Raw genomic sequence first — 18,495 nt, 5'->3', positions numbered from 1 at the left:
TGGAAAACTGAGCCAGCCTGGAAAACTGATGACAGAGTGGTGATAACAATTCTGTGAGCAGCAGTAGGAAGAAGGAAAATTAGTAGGAAGTGATTATTTATGGTTTCTTGCAATACAAAAAAATAAAGGGAATTAACTGAAATCATCAGCAACTTAAAAACACACAAAAGGAATTAAGTCTTCAAGAGTAAAATTAAACTCTGGAATCCATTACTATAGCATAATTCTGTACATCAAAGTAAAATCACATTTAGAAGGAATCAGAAAAATTCAAGGAAGAAAATCCATAGAACACAAGGATATAACTTCAGACAGGAAATATTTTGTTATTGAAATGGTATTTGCACACACTATTTTAATAAAAAAAAAAAAAATATTCTATTTGTGACTAGAGTATAGCTGCTCCTAAAACTGCTTCACACTAGGTATAGATCTTTTTGTATCATACATTTCTATAATTACATACATTTCTAATATCTAATAGAATATATTTCTTAAAATTGCCTTCTGGGGACAGGGTTTTTTTTCTTTCATCTTTTTTCATCTTTGCTACTGAATGCAAAGAGGAGAATATTTCTTATTCTCTCTTCCCCCTGATTTGTACCATTTTATTCCCTGTTTTCTTGGTTTTGGTTTGCTTTGGGTTTTGGGGTGGATTTTTTTGGCAATTTGTTTTTTCCAAAAATTTGTGACTGGGTTAAAGCTACCACAAGGCACAAAAACAAGGATGGGATTTTTTTTAGAAAACTGAAGAAAATCACAGTGGAAAAGAAATATAATGGTACTGATGTCAGGGGAAAGTCCTAGCCAACCATTCCTAACTGCAGTCAAAAGAGAGATGCCGAAATTGTAACTCAATCAGTATTGACAGAGGAAGAGAGAGGAGACAGACACAGTCAAAAAACAATCCCCAGAGAAGCTGATAAAAGCATGTGGCCTGACAGGGTCTTGATCTCAGCCTCTTGGCCTTCAAACCTCTCACACTGTAGCTAGTCATTAGTAAACAGATTGCTCAGAAGAGGCAGAAGAGGAACACGACAAGAACTGGGCTGCGGGAGCCAGAAACACCATGATTAATGATGTTCTGCAGACATGCAAAAGCAAAGGCACTCCATGTTCACAGCATCAAACTCAGCTGCAGTCTAACGATTCCTTAATTGTTCTCCTGGCATATGGCGCACGGCTCTTCTTCTAAAATCATTCTGTATTAAAATTCCTGGTAAACCTTGTATCCAGACCAGAGTGAACTAAGCAGTGAAGCTCGTCCTGTGGAAAGACAGAAATAACTTTGAGCAAAATGGCTGGAGAAGAGGTGGAGGAGAAGGGTCCATCTGGAACAAAGACTAAATGTCATGCTGGAGCCAGCTGCACCACTTGAATTGCTAGAGTAGAGAAGTGAAAGAACTTCACACCTGCCCTGTGTAAGGAGGCCACCCTCCTGCCAGAGAAAATTTGCCTCTCGTAAGAGCAAAGTTTTCTTCTGAGGTAAGTGTGAAGGGTAAAGCTAGGAGTGGCAGGGCAGAACCTGAGATGTTCTCCTGATCCCCAGCCAGCAGACCTACTCTCCTGAGAGCAAACCACAAGAACCCTGCTGTGGTGCTTGGTAGGGGCAAGGTCTTGTTCTTGTTTGCTGCCCCAGGGTTGGGAGAAAGAGTAAAAAGGCTTAGTTTTACATTTACATGTCCCCTTCCCCAAAACCAAAAACATAAAAAAACCTCACATTTTTGCTGTCTTTTTGGCAGTCATGTGCCACCAAGAGTGTTGTTGACAGCTGGTGTTTATGACAGAAAACAAACTTTGTTGTTGTCCTGTCATGATCTTTGCCAGCATGGCTATTTCACTGTAATTTTAAGGTATCTGGGTAGTTCCTTTTGGAAGAATAAATCGATAGCCCTATCACACAGCCCTCCAATAGGGAGTCATTTTTATATTTCTGTACCCTAGCTCTTGGAGCTCCCACCACCACAAGGTGCAATTCCAGTGAAAAACTTTAACACAGCAAGCTCTAAAATATTCTAAAAACAATCTAGATGCAGAAGAGTTAGTCAATAACTTAAGCTTTCAACTGAATGGTTATTCATTACGTATCTTCAGCTATTGCAGCCCTGGTTAAAGAATAAAGAAAAAACTTGCTTCTGAATCTGCTGTCTTCAAAGGGGTTTGCTTGGAAGCTCTTGGTTTTCTTCTGGGAAATGTTGTCCCAAGATTGCTATTAGGGTCCCTATTCTACTGTTTCACCATGAAAGATCTTCTCTAGGATAGCCTCACCTTTCTTAAAGCATAATTTTGCATTGCTCTGCCCAAGACACAAGGGTTAAGAGAATCTCTGAGGTCTGATCCCAGAAGAAACACCCAGTCGCTCTGCCAGTGGGGTTGGCTACAGGTGGAATGGGGTGGAGGAAACAAAGCACTGCTCTGCCAGAAGGTGTGACCAAATGGTCATCCCAGAGGGTGTTAACGGGAAGACTGTAACCCTAGCGAAGCTGTAAACAGAGGTAGCTGCAGGCAGCAGAGATGATCTGACTACAGTTATACGGGAGCTGCTCATTTCTCTGCTGCTTTGGGGTAGATGCTTTGTTTTGGCACCTGCTTTCTCCTTGGACCAAACATGCATTCAGGAGTGACTTTCCAGGCATGCTGCAAGATCTGCCTGCACTTTGGGAGAGCTGTGATAGGGTCTGGAATTTACTAGTGAAGGTAATTACAGTTTGGGATTGATTTAATCTCAGGCTCATTGGTTTATTATACTTGTTTGCAACAGAATAAAGCAATGGCTTTTTCTTCTACGCTATTTTTTTCTAGCAGCATAGAAAAGCACTTACAACCCAGAGAAGATCAATTTTCTTATTAATGGAAAAAGGTAAATAATTGATAAAAAGGCAAGAATTACAATCTATAAACCTGTATTTGCAGAACAAAGTGAAATACCAACCAGTCTTACTATAGACATCAACTTTCCATCCAGCACCCCTTAATAAAAATAAAATCCAGTGGCCACATCTCATTTATCAAATGGTAACTTGGAGCTACAATCAGAGGTTCTACACGAGTAGCACCTGGTGGCACACAAAGCATTTATCTGAGATGTGTCATCAGAACCCCTCATTATCACACACACACACAGACAGAGTAAAAAGCATCTGTTAAATAAATAAGAGTAGAAATTGGAAGATTTATCCTGGAGACTGTTGAAAGCCTAACAGGAAAGCAGATTTTATTCTTATCAGCTGGGAAAACAATCGCAAAATATAATCTTGTTTTGCCTGGCTTGCATTTTGCTCTCTTTCTTTTTAGTTTTAAGATGATACCAGCTCTGGCTTCTGTGCAACTTATTTGTTTCACAGTCATTTTTTTCAGAAATTCTTTCACTGGCAGCTACCTTTATGTCAAGATGACATTAAAATCTGTTCTGTGGCACCAATGCCGTTAATGGCATGTTGACTGCTGTTCCTTTTTTTTAGTATTCTATCAGAAGAATCTTGCAGTCCAGAGAATATGGAGTTAAGTGAATCTTTTTACAGCAGACTGGAAGAAACATATTGCTAGCAATGTTACTGTGACAATACATATACTGTAATATTAAAGCTGAATTTTAAACTGAGAGTAGTTTGTAATCAAGACCAAAGGTAAATGTAAAAAATCAGTGAATATTAGCTGTATGTAATTTGAACCTCTGGGAAGTATTTCTTAGATTATGCACAATGCAATTGCAAAATAGTAGAGACAATCACTCAAATCAATAAACATTTATATGAAAAGCTTGTTCCTACTCGCTTGGCATCACTGCCATCAGTGTGCAGTGCAAAAGCAGGACCCAGTGTGCCTCAATGTGCAATGCACCGCACTGCAGTGCTCACAGCATCACATGCTTATCCACATGCAGATCAGAATTATAATCTTGAATGCAGAGATACCTCCAGCAGCATTGGTTGAATTCCATTTTATCTTAAATCTGGTGGGAAAGGATATGCATTTAAGACGTACACTTGCCAGTGACTGAGTGCACAGTGTTATCAGTGAGCGTGGAATGAGCTGTGCAAACTGGAGGTGAACTCCAAACCCCACTGTAGAGCTGCTATACACTGGTGGCATTCTGTTGAGGTCAGTGATGGTATATATCCTCTTTGGTGCCAGTGTAAGAAAGATGGGAATCAATTTTGCCATAAAAAAGAAACTCAGACCATGAGTTTACGAGTTTAAAAAAAGGAGCAAAAAGGACTGGAGGCCTCAGTTTGTCCTTGTCATGCTGAGAATGGATTAAAATTTCAGTTACAATGCAGATCTTGCCCATTCTGACACAAGTCCGATGGCCACTTGATGCCAAATACTGTTTTCAGTGCTTTATCAACCCTCAAAGTGTACTAAGACTGAAAGCATTTGGCTATGCATCTGAACATCACAGGGATCTATAAAATTTCCAGCCTTTTTCAACTGTTAATCTAACTCCTATGTTTCCCACTCCAAGCAGCAAGTTCGTCTTAGGCTGGCAAATTTTCTACTCTAAAAGGTCAAAGTTTGAAGGTAGAGAGGGCAGCATCAGCTTTCTGGTATTTTTCATGCTGAATGGGAGATGATCCTTAGGAATTTCTAGCAGGCCCTTTTAAGTCTTGAAGTTATGCCAGCGTATAGCTGACAGGTAGAGAATGGTAAGGAGTAAAAACCATGATGGCAAAGGCAAACGCATCAGAGTGAGGACATCTGGCAGCCATGCATTGAATCCTGAGAGCTATTATGCAGTAAAATGAGGTGCTTACCATACAGATACAGGAGACGTTGACTCAGGACGATTGTCTACGGTGTGTGGTTACACTCAGTGCACATAACAAGCTTCAGATTTAAAAAAAAATAGGCTTGAAGTCATTGGCAGGGTGGGATTTCAGGTCATTTTCAGTACAAATCATACACTAACTGGAAACAAGCATTGATTGTTTGGGGTGAGCCAAAATTCTTGGTGATATCATCTGAAGTCTGTTGGCATAGTCCTGGTACCTTATGAGACCAATAGAACTGACACGGCTCAAGGCTGCTAGAGTTCCTTTCTTATAAAAGAAGCAAAACAGGCAGTTCTGGCAATCAATAGCTCTCTGTCCTGCCAAGTTATTCTGACGCCATTTCATGTTCTTAATGCCCAGATGACTTTCTCCAGCTTTTTAGAATATCCAGGGTACGAAGGGATGTCGAAAAGACGGTCTGTTGTGTACAGGCAAACTGAGATCTGTCTTAACATGGAGAAATTACTGGCTTTATGTGATCAATTGTTGTGTTTTGAAAACAATATGACTCTAAAGTTTTGTTCTGTCTTATTAGAATATGTATTTATCTACAGGAAATTTTATCTACCTGTGCCATGAGGACTGTGTTCAAACATACAACTGATGATTCTTCCTCCTTAAAATTCTTTAAGTTATTCCTAGGTCAGACAGCCGGATTAGTTCATTCATTTATTCATGAAACAAGAATGACTTTGATGACAGCTAAATAGGTCTGATTCAATATATCAGACAGTAACCAAGAACTATACAATGAGGAATTGCTTCTGCATTATTTAAATATGCTTTAAAATCTTAGTATTTTTTTTTACCTCAGTCCTGAACAGAGACGGGAGGACTATCCAGAATTAGTTCTGAGCTGTTGATGATCAGTACCATCACTCTGTGCAAGATGAAAATGTGAGGAACTGCTTAAATTTGCATCACTGATACTCAGTTCCACTGGGGGACATTCTGCCATTTTCTTCCTGGACCACAATGAGAAGGGTACTACTACAGCTTGGTGATAGCAGAGGTTGTTGTGAGGTACAGAAGTTTACGTTGGGCACTTCATGGCAGTGGAGTTCCTTTCTGCAAAGAAAAAATAGATTATATGTATCTTAACAGTGTAAATCATTAGTGCGCACCTATCCCCTGATCATACGGAATACTCCAGTCCATAGCACTGTTACACACATTTTATTGAATCTGTGAGGAGTGTTAAAAACTAGATATCTACCTACACTATGAAACTTAGTGAAGGAATTCTACTACATAAAGTTTACATTATAAGTTCCTTACTTAAAAGGACTATGGAGGTCTTGGATTTCTTCCACTTTCTGACTTTTAAGTGATCTTTGATAACCTACCTTGAAAATAAGAATGCTTTATATAACATTTTTTATTTTCAGCACTGTACAGTACTGTTATTACTGGGTATGCACTAAAAGGGCAACACAGCAGGGTGCAAGAATCCAGGAAATTTCTGGAGTTTAGATACAATTCTTTAATACAGATGCTAGATGGGTCAAGCACTGGAGGTGCCTCTGATGGACTCCCTGCTCATGGATAAGGAAATAGTGGTTGAAGATGTGATACTCAAAAACAGTCTTGGCTGTGATTACCATGAAAAAGGACAGAGCTTAAGATGCCTTCAAAAGCGGCAAGAAGGGGGAATCCAGGGGCTACCTTCTAGTCAGCCTAACCTCAGTCTCCAGGAAAATATGGATCAAATCCTCCTGGAAACCACATCCAGGCACATGAAAGTCTGCCACACAGTATCCGACAGTATCTTTCTAGGAACTCAGTGAGACATAGATGAGAAAAGTGGACTACTAGGTGGTGAGCAATGACTGGATCACCAAGCTCCAAGGCTTCTGATCAGTGGTACAAAGTCCAACTGATGGGCAGTCACAAGGTGTGTCCCACAGGAGGGACCTGAGGTCGGTATTGGTATCAATACTGGTGATTGCCTACTAATCCTCATTGCTAATTGACCTAGGCAAGGAGACAGCACGTAGCCTCAGCAAGTTTGCAGCTAACAGCACGTTGGTGGGCTGGTGGAGACATGGGGGAAGGCAGTCAATGCACTGGAGGGCAGGGCAGCCGTTAGGATGAGCCTCAGCAGGCTGCCAGAAACATCATGAAGCTCTAGAGAGAAAAGTGCAGAGTCCTGGGTGCTGCAGAGTTCTGGGTCTGGGGCTAAGCTGGCTGAGGAGAAGCTCTGCAGGAAAGGATTTTCAGGTCCTACTGGTAAAAAGTGGAACAGGCATGAATAGTAAGCCCGTGTGATGATGGAGGATCATGCTGTACTGGGCAGTGTTATTGCACCATCGCCAGGTCAAGGGAAGGGGTTCTTGCGCCCTGCTTAGCAAGACCATGCCTGGACAACCATGTCTGGCTTTGGGTTCCTCAGTACGGAGAGAAAAGCAAAAAAACTGGGAACGTCTCACAAAGGGACACCAGAACAGTTAAGATGACATACAAACATTCAAGGGACCTGAGTTTATTTGGTTTGATGAAAAGAAGGCTACAGAAGGATCCAACTTCAGCCTTCAGTTACAGAGAAGGCAGCTCCACGCTTTTTTGGAGGCACACAGGGAGAGACTGAGAGGGTATAAATGAGTTGCAGGAAAAAAGAAGATAGTGAAACTGTTTCTGCTATTTCTAAACCACCAGTGACACCTAGTTTCCAAGAACAATAGCAGTAGCTACATCAGCTCTGCAACTTGGAAAAAGGCATCAGATTGCATTTATGATGCTACAGGTTCAGTAATTTGAAGGTTCTGGATAGCATAACCTCAAACTAATAGACCTTGATAATAAAAATATGTGCATTAAATCTTGGTTCCAATAAGGGACACAGGGTTTGCAAGTGTGGTCTCTCAGTAGAAGGCTGTGACGTATCAGAGACATTTCCATGTCTGTGTCTGCTGTCAGGCTAAATCACTCATTTCTCATTAAGTACTGACTCACTGGTTATCCACACACTGCACATATTGATGTGCACTGAGACAACCTTTGGGGGTGCTACGGCCTGGCTCCTCAGGTAGGAAATCCTGAAGTGGAAGCTGCTTATTCCTGTGCAAGTTCTATTTTCACAGACCACAGAGATGCAGTTCAGCCGGACCTGACTTTAGCTGCTCTGCTTACAGTGCTCAGAAGACACTAGAGTACTGGGAAGGCTGTGAGCCTCCATTCCCTCACAGTGGCCCCAGTTCAAGTTAAGACAAAAGCAAAGCAAATGGCCACTTTGGGACCTGGAGGACTGTCCAGGAAAAGGTCATAATCTCCTTTTTGGGACAAGAGCAAATCTCTGACAAGCATGTTGGTTTGGAAATTCTGTTTGTTAGGGACAGAAGGTCAGAAGTATGTGACACAGCGTACAGGTTCTGACCGCCAGAAGTCTGCCAGCATTGCTACAGCACTCTCATCCTTACCTTCCTTCCAAACTTTTCTGTCCCCTGCTCATCACTTCCCAAGAGAAATAAGAATCCCACTTCCATAGAAATGAGGGGCTTTTACTCCACCTGGGCAGTGGCTGTGCCCAGATGTTACAGGACAGGAGAGTCACGTAGCAATAAAGCATATAGTGGTCTGGACCACTACCAGACAATGACAGCATGTCTGATCACCACTTCATAAAACACAGATGTCTGAAGAAACATGGACTTTCCATTGCATTCACAGCTGACTCCTGCACACAACTGCTTATCCATCACCAACTCTTGGCTATGTTTTGCAATGAATATGACAAAACAATGGCACAGAAAACAAGTACAGCAGAAGACTATGTCACTAACAAATACTGGCAAAGTCACTGTGCTTGAACCATGTTCCTCAAGATGTTGCAAGAGCAAATTAAGAACCCCTATTGTCTGCACAATCTTCCTTGCTACATAACCTCTCCTCATTTATTGTTCTTTCATCAAAAAGCGGGCTCAAAAATAGTTCTGGGGTGAACAAATAAACATCCCTTGGGAATAGCCACCTACCACTCTGGCAATTCTCAGGTGTGTTTTCAGTGTAAGGAAGAGGGAAGAGCTAGTATGCATCAAAAACCACCTGGATTTTATTCATGGACACTCCCCCCCTACATTTGGGGGAACTGTGGCTAATGAAGTAATTTATGTTTTTGACAACTTAACTGACGGCTATCACGCAGAAGATATGGCTGATGGCTGAGTAGTAACAATTCTTAATAGCAGACTTACCCATGTCACTCTGCCTAATCACTGATCTGTAGGAATTGAGGGGTGCACACACTCCAGAAGACAACAAATATCCTCTGTCCTGAAGGATCATGCTGACATGCAAGTTAATCTGAATCACTCTGCATGATAGGAGAGTAGTGTTGTGTAGCTGGACAACCTATTGTGCTACAAGGAGCCAACTGACACAAGCCTAGCAAGCCAAGCCCCACAGTGTGGATTTGTACCTGAGCTTGCACAAGCACAAACCAAGTTGTACAAGTACATCACTGAGCAAATGTGAATATTATAGTATATAGGCATAGTTTAGAGCATTACCCCACCATCCTCCTGCTCAAAGCTGCGTCACATATGAGGTCAGACCAGGGTGGTCAGGGCTTTATCCAGCCAAGTCTTGAAAATCTTCAAGGATGGAGACTGCAAAACCTTTCTGGGTAACCTGTTCCATCATCTGACTGTCCTTGTGAAAAAAAAAAAAAAAAAAACCAAACCACAAACCCTTGTTCTTTATATCTGGTTGGAACCTTCCATTTCAGTTTACCACCACTGTTTGTCAGCCTGTCATCATGCATGTCCATGAATTGTTCCATTTTCTCAGTAACCTCCTCGTAGGTACTGGAAAGCTGCCATTATGTTGCCCCAAAGCCTTCACTTCTCCAGGTTAAACAAGCCCTGTTTCCTCTGACTCTTCTGGGTTCCATGCTCCAAACATCTGACCATCTTGGTGGCCTTCTGCTGGACTTATTTAAGCTTATAAATATTTTTCATATGCTAGGGGAGACCAAACCTGAGCGCACTATTCCAGATGTGGTTTAATGAGTGCTGAGTAAAGGTAAGTAAGCGCTTCGAAGCCTCAGCCCTCTGGGTATGCTTGTGATAGTACACTACAGTATGCTGGCAGCCACCATCTCCAAAACCATGAGTTGAGTACACCGTAACAAAAACAGTATCTGCTTTCTACAGCTGAATGGTTTCTGGGGCACCATGTCCTCTATTGGATCACAAAGGTGAATCACCCCATTTCCTTTGATTTAAAGCAAAATTTAAATTTTCATTTTCAGAAATTTCAAGAAGGTTCTTCACACAGTGTATCAATACATTGCAGAGTTTTCCTTTTCCTTGCAAAGATAACATTATTTATTGTTAAGAATGTGCTTTATTACTTTTATGCTGTGACTATGAGCTATATACACTCTAGGGCACATATTAATGATCCATTAATATATTGCTCAGATGTTTAAAATTACTTAGCCTAATGTTTCATGCTTTTCTACACACCTGAGTTAGTACATACCCTAGAGTGCTTTCTTGCATAGTTACAACACTGTCTCTGCTAAGGAAAACTGGAACTTGATTGCATCCATATATTAATCACAGTGTGTGTTTACATAGTATGACTTCACTTAATAGCATAATGATGAAGAAGCCGGATGTACATAGCTGTTTGGCTAAATGCCTGACTTCGAAAAAAAGGGAAGGTTTTCTACAAACATCTTTACATCTCCACAGAGGGCCAAAGAAATCACAGAAATCCTAGAGATATTTTTTTAGATTGTATAGTCTATCTTTCTCCATAAAATATGGGAATGCCTTGTTGGATCATATTTATATATCTCGGTAAGTGGGGTTTTTTAATCTTCTAAGTAGCAAATAATTTCTGCTTTTAATGAATTACATTAAAAAGTGAAGTGCTTAGTGGCAAAAACTCATGTAAAAGAACAATTATTCATCCCAAGGTTTTTGGCTCCAGTAGGCAGCTCCTGTAAATTACTTCAGTGGGCTTCTTCCTTCCATTTAAGCTTTCTTTTGTTCTCTGCCCGTAGGACTTCACAGTAATTCAACTCAATTTTTATTTATTTAGGGGTTTATTTATTCATTTGTAATTTCTGCCAGGGATATGCCCTGTAACAAATGGGGTTTAATCTTTCTGAAGAAATTACCTAGACGAATTACCATCTCTCAGTCAGGAATCACTTTACAGCTATATTTGAGGGTCATCTTTTTGTGTTTCTGCATTTTTCATGCCCTTACTGGGATATGGAAGTAGGATCACTTACACAGAACTGGATTGTGAGATGCACAAGCGTACTGTGAAAGATGGAAAAATATTTTTAAGTATGACACTTCAGAAACTGTTATACCGGATAGACCACACACTTGTAATAATAAAAAAGAACTGATAAGCCAGTGCTGCATTTTTGAGATCCAGGCAGCAAATGGTATGCCGATTAACACAAATTCTTAAACAGGAAACAAGACTAGAGAAACCTCATTTGTCTTTTAATATTATCGCATCTCCTGGGTGGGACTATTTAAGAACGAGTTACAAAAGAAAGGTAAACATTACAAAAGGCCAGCCTCATACAGAGAAAGATCTGGTCTGTTCTGGTGCAAAAGCTGGTTTGAGCTCAAATCCCACATGGCTGATGAGCAATGTTTAGTAAACCAGTATATACATAGATTGTTCTGCTGCTCTATGTAGTGGTATAGAGTAAGGGTTCCTAAGCAATTCCAGTAAAGCATGCAACATTACTAAGGGTAAATAAATCATCTAGTTACATCTCTGGGCTTCAAAAGAGAACGATTTCTAAAGATGACAGCTGTTTGAGGGGAGTGCCCTGGAAGAAACAATTAAAGTTAAAATTGACTCTGAGACTAAGACATGTTCATATCAACAAATCATGCAACGAGATACATAGGCTCAGTGAACAGCAAAGGAGTCCGGTGGTGCGTATTTTTAACATTGTCTGTACCTCTGGGATCTGGCAGGTAGAATGCTGTTCTGTAGAGCAGTAGCAGCCAATTGGCACTAAACTAGATGATCACTGGAGCACAGACAACGGCCAGTTTCACTGGGGCTTTGCCCGTTTTGGGTCTCTGGATGCTCTGTCAACCAACACAGACTGCCACCTTTGCCATCCCTTTGGCCCCATCTGAAAGATGAGAGATACAAGAGATACACAGTATAGACAATCTGCCTTATCTTTCTTAATGCTGATGTCATTTTAAATTTTGCCTTTTCTTGCCAGTTTCAGAGAAAATACCTAACCTCTGTTATCTTTTTTTATCTTACCTTTAAAATGCTTAGTGATTAAAAAAAATGCTCTTGTCTCGTGGCAGTTTCCTTTTGATCATGCCTCCAGGAGAACCAGGAGCTAAGCCCAGATGTATTTGCTGAAGGGCAGTCCAAGAAACTCAGTTCAGTGTTGTGATGATTAGCTGGAGCGGTTCAGGCAGAGAAAGAGCGTGCATATAGGTTTGTGCCTTGGGGTAGTTGCTTTTGAGAGAGCCCTATAGTAAAGATGTGTGCCCCACCACTTCAGTAGCAGCAAGCCTTCTCTTTGAATTAAGACTGGATAATAGATAAGCTCAGATATTTGGGGAGTGGGGGTGGTGTAAGAAAAAAAAGAAGAAAAAAAAAGCAAAGATGTGGACTGATGTGTTCTGGGTTTTTTACCTTTCCCACAAGGCACTATAAGCATTGCTATTTTAGACACAGGATCAAGCCTTCTAGTGCTTAAACACTTCCTAGGATTCCCTCAAGGTAACAGAACATAAAACTTCCAATTGTTACAAGGGTTACATTCCCCTCTTACAAAAGGTTTTATGTGGATGTCCTTGGGTGTGGGGAAAAGAGAAGCAAAAAATCTGCGACCAGCACATGAAGTGAAAGGATGCCGTATGGCCTCTTGGTGACTGCAGTCTGAAATGTAATTGCATCTTTGAATTACCTAGAGCTTCCCAGTCCCATATTCTACAAAAACATCAACCGAGGAATTTATTCACAGTCATTGTTGTACATTTCATGGGGCTCATTTCTCCAGGAGTGGGTGAATACAGGTGACTACCATTAACCCACAGTGATCAGACAGAAGGGAAGCACTGCAGAATTTTGTTCTTAGGCTATCAGAGGAAAGATGTTACTGCAGTTTGAACAGAGGAATGGGTGGAAGAAAACTTGCCATTTGTTGGCAACTGCGCCCCTGTGGCTGTGGGCGAATTTTCTAAAGGCAGGTGAATAATGTATGAATTGTTTCTGAATGAAAGCTGAGGTTTTCAAAGCTCCACAGCAAACAAACCCGCCATTGTGCATACTTCCTGAGAGTCCCTTCACTTTAAGTAAAGTGGGAAATTTCCATTCACTGACTTGATAAGCAGAGATTTTAGAATTAGATTACTGATGCAAACATTTATGACTACAAATTTAAAATGCAATATAAAGATTTATCGGCGAAGTAAAATCTCAATTTTACTATATATTATATTACGCAAAGATGATAAATCACTCGGAATTTAAATATATTTATTTACAGAACAAATACCTAACTGAGAGGTTTTATTCTGTTTGTAAAATGTTCTGATAATCCTTGATGACTCACGCAGAGGAAGCAGTAATAAACATTTCTACAATCGTTACTAAAATTCTCTACTGATTTCCTGCTCTTTTTTCCTTTTTTGCTTTAACATCTAAATATCACTTTTTGTTGCTACATATTTTTTAATCTAGTCTTGTATGTGAGAGATATGTTTCTTTTTCCATAATTGCCCAAAAGCTTCTCCTAACATCAGAAGATATGCCTCCAGAAAACGGTATTTGAATTTTAGTTACTAGATTACCATTCATACTTCATTTTTCTAATGCTTGCATCCATGTTAGCTAGCTATGTCTTAATTTTACTTCACTGGCCAGTCTACTTAATGCCAGAGTGTCCTCTGTTGTACGTAGCAAAAACAGCAATATGTTACAGGTTCTTTCACTCATGATGATCAAAATGCAGTGAAATGATAGAAAAAGAGACTCTGTAGCGATCTGTGCAGCTCCTCACTTAAATTTCTGTCAAAAGCATTTTTGCAAAATCCTTTCTATTTCCCCAAAAATCATTCATGCTACAGATTATTTTGTAAATAGAATTCACATGAAAACCGAACACTCCCCTCTCACCCTTTCCAATGTTTTATGTTTAAAGGGCAGATTTCACTAAGAATCAACATCAGGAAAAATGGCCTGAAAAGAAGCCTCTGGGACATCTCAATGTCAGACATAAATCAGGGAGAAAACTTTCTAAAGTTTAAAAAATTCTGTAAAGAACTTTTTTTCATAACTAGCTTTCTGTTGTTTGGTGAGGACAAACTGGATGTGTGAAATATTATAAGAATACTCCATTTTAAGGGTGAATACTTAACCATTGCCAGGCTGTCCCAAGAGTAACAAATACACATATTTTTCTAATTAATACAGACAATTTTATAGAAATACTAACATATCTGAGAAAGACATGAACTGCAGTCATAATTATTAGGTACAGAAACAGGATTCAGGACAGACCCACAGGAGTTAAGGTAGATAGTTTTCTGAAAATGTGTTAGTTGGCAATGTTTAAAATAAGAAGTGATGTCAGGTGTTTTTTAAAAGAGCAGTAGGAAGGCTAGAAATGCTCACATCATGTTCAGCAGCGTAGGGCACCTTCCATGTAAGCACTGACTTAGATCTTTCAGCTTGAAAAGTAACTGATGAAACCATATAAAAATATATGAGAGAATGCAAAGGTGAGCAGAGAATCATGTTTATTCACCATTTTGAAAACAGCGGAATTAGCAAGAATTCAATAAAGCTTTAGGGAGAGGTTTGCAACAATAAAGGCAATGCTTTTGGCTTCATATTGCCATTGAACAGTGGAAGTCTGTTACACAATACTGTCAATGCCATAAATTGGGGAAAAAAAGAAAAAAAGAGGGGGGTGAAAATTAAAACGGGGCAGCTTTTAAAAATGAGGCTCAGCCATATTTGCGGAGCAAGTGTCCACCTGCAAGTGTGAAATGCCACACACCCTGTGTGACAGGCAGCTCCTTCACAGGCTAGGGGTAGGCCGCGGGCAGGCCTGGGCTGCCCTGGGCCCTTACTCGTGTCTGGTTTTTCGTTATTTCCCAGGGCAAAACGCTGACGTACCCCTCCTTTTCTAGTTACGGCCCCAGCTGCTCCGGCGCGCCACATCCCTCAGCCTCCCGGAGCCCGCCAGGAACTCTCCGCAGTCACCGGGTAAGGCACGGCTGGCGCGCGCTGCCAAGCCTCCCGCCACCCGGGCCGGGTCCGTCCCGCCCGCCCTGACGGTGGCGCCCGGGGGCCGCGCGCAGGCTGCTGGGAGAGACGCGAGGCCGGCGCGCGCGCTCCTGGGGCACGAGCGGCTCCCGTACCCCCCCGCGGCGGGCCGCTGCCGGAAGTGAGGAAGGGAGGAGAAGGGGGGCGGGGCCGGGCGACTCTCCGGGAGGCTCGGCCGCCGCCATTTTGTTAGCGCCGGGCTGCCGGGGCGCGCGGAAGTGGCGGCCGGCGAGGCGGGAAGGGACAGGGCTCAGCCGGCTCCTCCCCCGCTGGGGCGGAGAGGCGGGGACTGAGCGCGGCCGAGCAGGGCTGGCGGCGGGGCCGAGCGCGGCCCAGCAATGTCGGCGTTCTCGGAGGCGGCGCTGGAGCGGAAGCTGTCGGAGCTGAGCAACTCGCAGCAGAGCGTGCAGACCCTGAGCCTGTGGCTCATCCACCACCGCAAACACTCGGCGCTCATCGTCAGCGTGTGGGAGCGGGAGCTGCGAAAAGGTGAGGCAGGCACGGCCGCCGCCGGGCCTTGCGCCGCACTCGGTGCCGGGTGGGGCCTTGCTCGGGGGCGGCGGGCGTGGGGGAGGCGGCGGCCGGCGTGGCCGCGGTGGGAGGGGGCCGCCGTCGGGTGCGTGGCTGCTGAGGGGAGGATGGTGGGGCTCCTCGGCCGGCCGGGCCGGGCAAGGAGGAAGAGAAGAAGAGAGGGCGGGCGGCCTGGCCTGCCCTGGCCTAGCGCCTGCGGAGAATAGAGCTATTGGGGCAAGTGTTACACCCCGGGTCTCAGTTTTTTGATGACTGTGGCTTGGGAGATGCTTCTCCTCTTTTTTTTTTTTTTTTTCTCTTTGCTCTCTTGTCGTCATCCCATCCCACTATCCCCCCTCAGTAAGATCTCTGAGTAGGCTTGTTGTGTTTTATCTTCCCTTTTTTGTGGAAGGAGAGAGGAAGGTGGGAAAATGGAAGGAAGGCAGAGAGCACTGGGTTCAGTGCTTTTTGTTTTAATACTGGTAGTTAAGGCTTTTCCAAGACGACCCCTTTTAGGCATTGCCTGTCGTCATCTACAATGATGGCTAGTTAGCTGTAATATTGTTTGAGTTTGAGGACACGGTGGCTTTGCCCACTCATACCAGCAATTATTGTTGTAGGGCAGCTGAGGATGGGAATATTCTGGGGGAAGAGCAATGTAGTGTGTCCAAAGTGATTTTCACTTTCTGTTTTTGTCAGGTGGCGAATGCCGATGTCAGCATAATAAAAATGTGTTTTTCTTTAAATGTATTGAGTAATTTGATGTTGAGTGTGCAGACTTACTTGGCTTACCTTTTAACAGGAAAGAACTTGCATCTATAGGCAGTGAGTGGTTCAGGGACTGAAAGGAGGAAATGGCATATAAAAGTTTGTTTGAGCTGACTGGAAAGTAATTTGATCTTAAGTGAACTCATTTAAGTAAAAGCAGAATCACTTGCTAGAATTCTGCTTTGCTCTAGGAAATGTTGCTGTCTTCCAGTGGCTTCCTTTGGAGCCCCATTAATATGTAGATCTTTAGTGGGAAAAGTAGAAGGCTAGATTTTCAGGTGGAGAGGAAGAATAGCACTAAACCATTACATGATTTATGGCAGTTAAACATGATTTATGGCAGATTAACAGTTAGACTTGATCTTAAAGGTCTTTTCTAGCCTAAGTAATTCTGATTTCACAAAAGAGGAGACACTCCCTTAGTTTCACACAACAAAGAGGAACAGTCAACTTGCAGAAATTACGTGTAATGGAATACAAAGAGTGCGTGGCTGGATCATAACTACATCTTGGCTAGGGGGTATAACTTCATAGCAAATGGACCAAACTATCATTAAAATAAAAATCTTGAGTATGAAGTAGTGCTGAACTTTACAGTATAGTATGGAAATTAAACTCTGTAGGTTTTCACATGGCTACTGTGTTTTTGTTTAAAATACGCCTTTTGTGTGCAGTTTTATTTTTTAACTCTTAAAAGATGAGTTAAATTCTTTTTTATGTTGCCTAAAGAAAGACTTATTTGGTTGCATATTTCATCTCATGAACAAAACATTTTCACTATATGTTTGCAAGCTTTCTTTCCTGTTCCGAGAACAAATGGGTGGATCTTCCATCAGCATCTGAAACACTTCATGTTATCTGCGCCTTCTAAGCAACCAACTTAAATGTTTGGTATTCTGAATGGTATCAGAAAAGTATCTTTAAACTAATTGACACAGAGCCAGAGTTTTAGTATTAGCGTAATTTTCCTGTGTTCGAAACACAGGCTACGTGTTTGAAGATGGCATTGAGAGTTCAGGATAATGATCTTAAGAACTCATGGATATGCTTTCTGTGTCTGGCTTCCACTTTTAAGCCTGTTTTGAGCTTCAGATGAGTATACCTGCTATAATTGGGTTTATCTTCAGTTTGTTAAATTCGTCCAGCTTTTACTGCTTCAAAGAAGATATTTCTGGTGACTTCTTTTTGGAAGCAAACCTTCAAGGGTCTGTGGAAAGCATGTGGTAGTCTGTCTGTGGTAGGAGTAGCTTAGTTGCTTTCAAGGTCCTGCACCTTTTCTTCTGGGCTTTTAGGCCTTGTGTTAAGTGCTGCTTCTTTCCTTTGTTCCTCAACCACTTCATTGAAGCAGGCATAGTTAATATACACAGGATGTATTTTAATTTTCCACCTCTGATAGTAGTACTTGAGCTTCATAGATCAGCTTACATTTGCCTTAGTACTAACTTTTTGCTAATTGCAGCACAGAATTATAAGATGGTCTCTGATCCCCAAAGGTATAGTGGTCTTAAGCAGACAGCATGGAGCAGATGAGAAGAAAAACCGGTATGCTGCGGTGAAGTGACTTGCATAAAACATCACAAAGCAGAATGCTGGCAATGAGTCCATAAATAGTGTAAGTTTAAGGCTCCTGACTTGCCTGCCATCCAAACCATAGAAATATGATTTTCCTCCTACCCGAGAGGAAAATGATCTCTATTTGGCGAATATGGGCACAAAAATTATTGGCATGGTCTGCCTCTGTTGCTAGCCAGTAGTGTCCTGGGACTGAGAAGTGAACCTAGCCTTTCTCAGTTTAGCTTCTGTTCATTGTACCCTTTTTCTATTGTCAACCCGGTTTCCAGACCTTCCTTCCAGCCTAGTTTCTCTCAGGCCCATAGAACATTGTATAACAGAGTTGAACACAGTACAGTGTGATACTATATTTTTTTTCTGGATGCTTTGTTTTGGTAAAAGATCCCTTGTGTCTTGTGTCAGATCAGTCTTTAGTTATTCATGAAAACAAGTACTAGGATCACAGCTCTTTTGTTCATTAATGTTTGGTTCAGATTGTTTTTATTTTTAAAATAGTCATTGTCTTATATCCTGTTGGAGTAGAGGTGAAAAGGCAGCTTTTCAAATGTGCATATAATTTAGGCAACATAAGATTTTAGTCCCTTTCTGT

At 41.8% G+C, this 18,495-nt stretch overlaps 1 protein-coding gene across 3 annotated transcripts in view; it reads left to right on the top strand.

The window, feature by feature from the left end:
* Positions 1 to 15,208: 15,208 nt before the first annotated feature.
* Positions 15,209 to 18,495, top strand: part of RPRD1A (regulation of nuclear pre-mRNA domain containing 1A) — a 43,174-nt gene continuing 39,887 nt past the window's right edge. For all 3 annotated transcript variants that reach the window (XM_055703534.1, XM_055703536.1, XM_055703535.1), the window contains exon 1: positions 15,209 to 15,545. In XM_055703534.1, the coding sequence (XP_055559509.1) occupies positions 15,395 to 15,545 (151 nt within the window). In that variant the 5' untranslated portion in view covers positions 15,209 to 15,394. The remainder of the gene's footprint in view (positions 15,546 to 18,495) is intronic.

Source organism: Falco cherrug, chromosome 3, assembly GCF_023634085.1.
Source record: "Falco cherrug isolate bFalChe1 chromosome 3, bFalChe1.pri, whole genome shotgun sequence".
NCBI classification, from domain to species: Eukaryota; Metazoa; Chordata; class Aves; order Falconiformes; family Falconidae; genus Falco; species Falco cherrug.
Note: the sequence above shows the minus strand (reverse complement) of the source record. Positions and strands in the feature narration are given on the sequence as shown.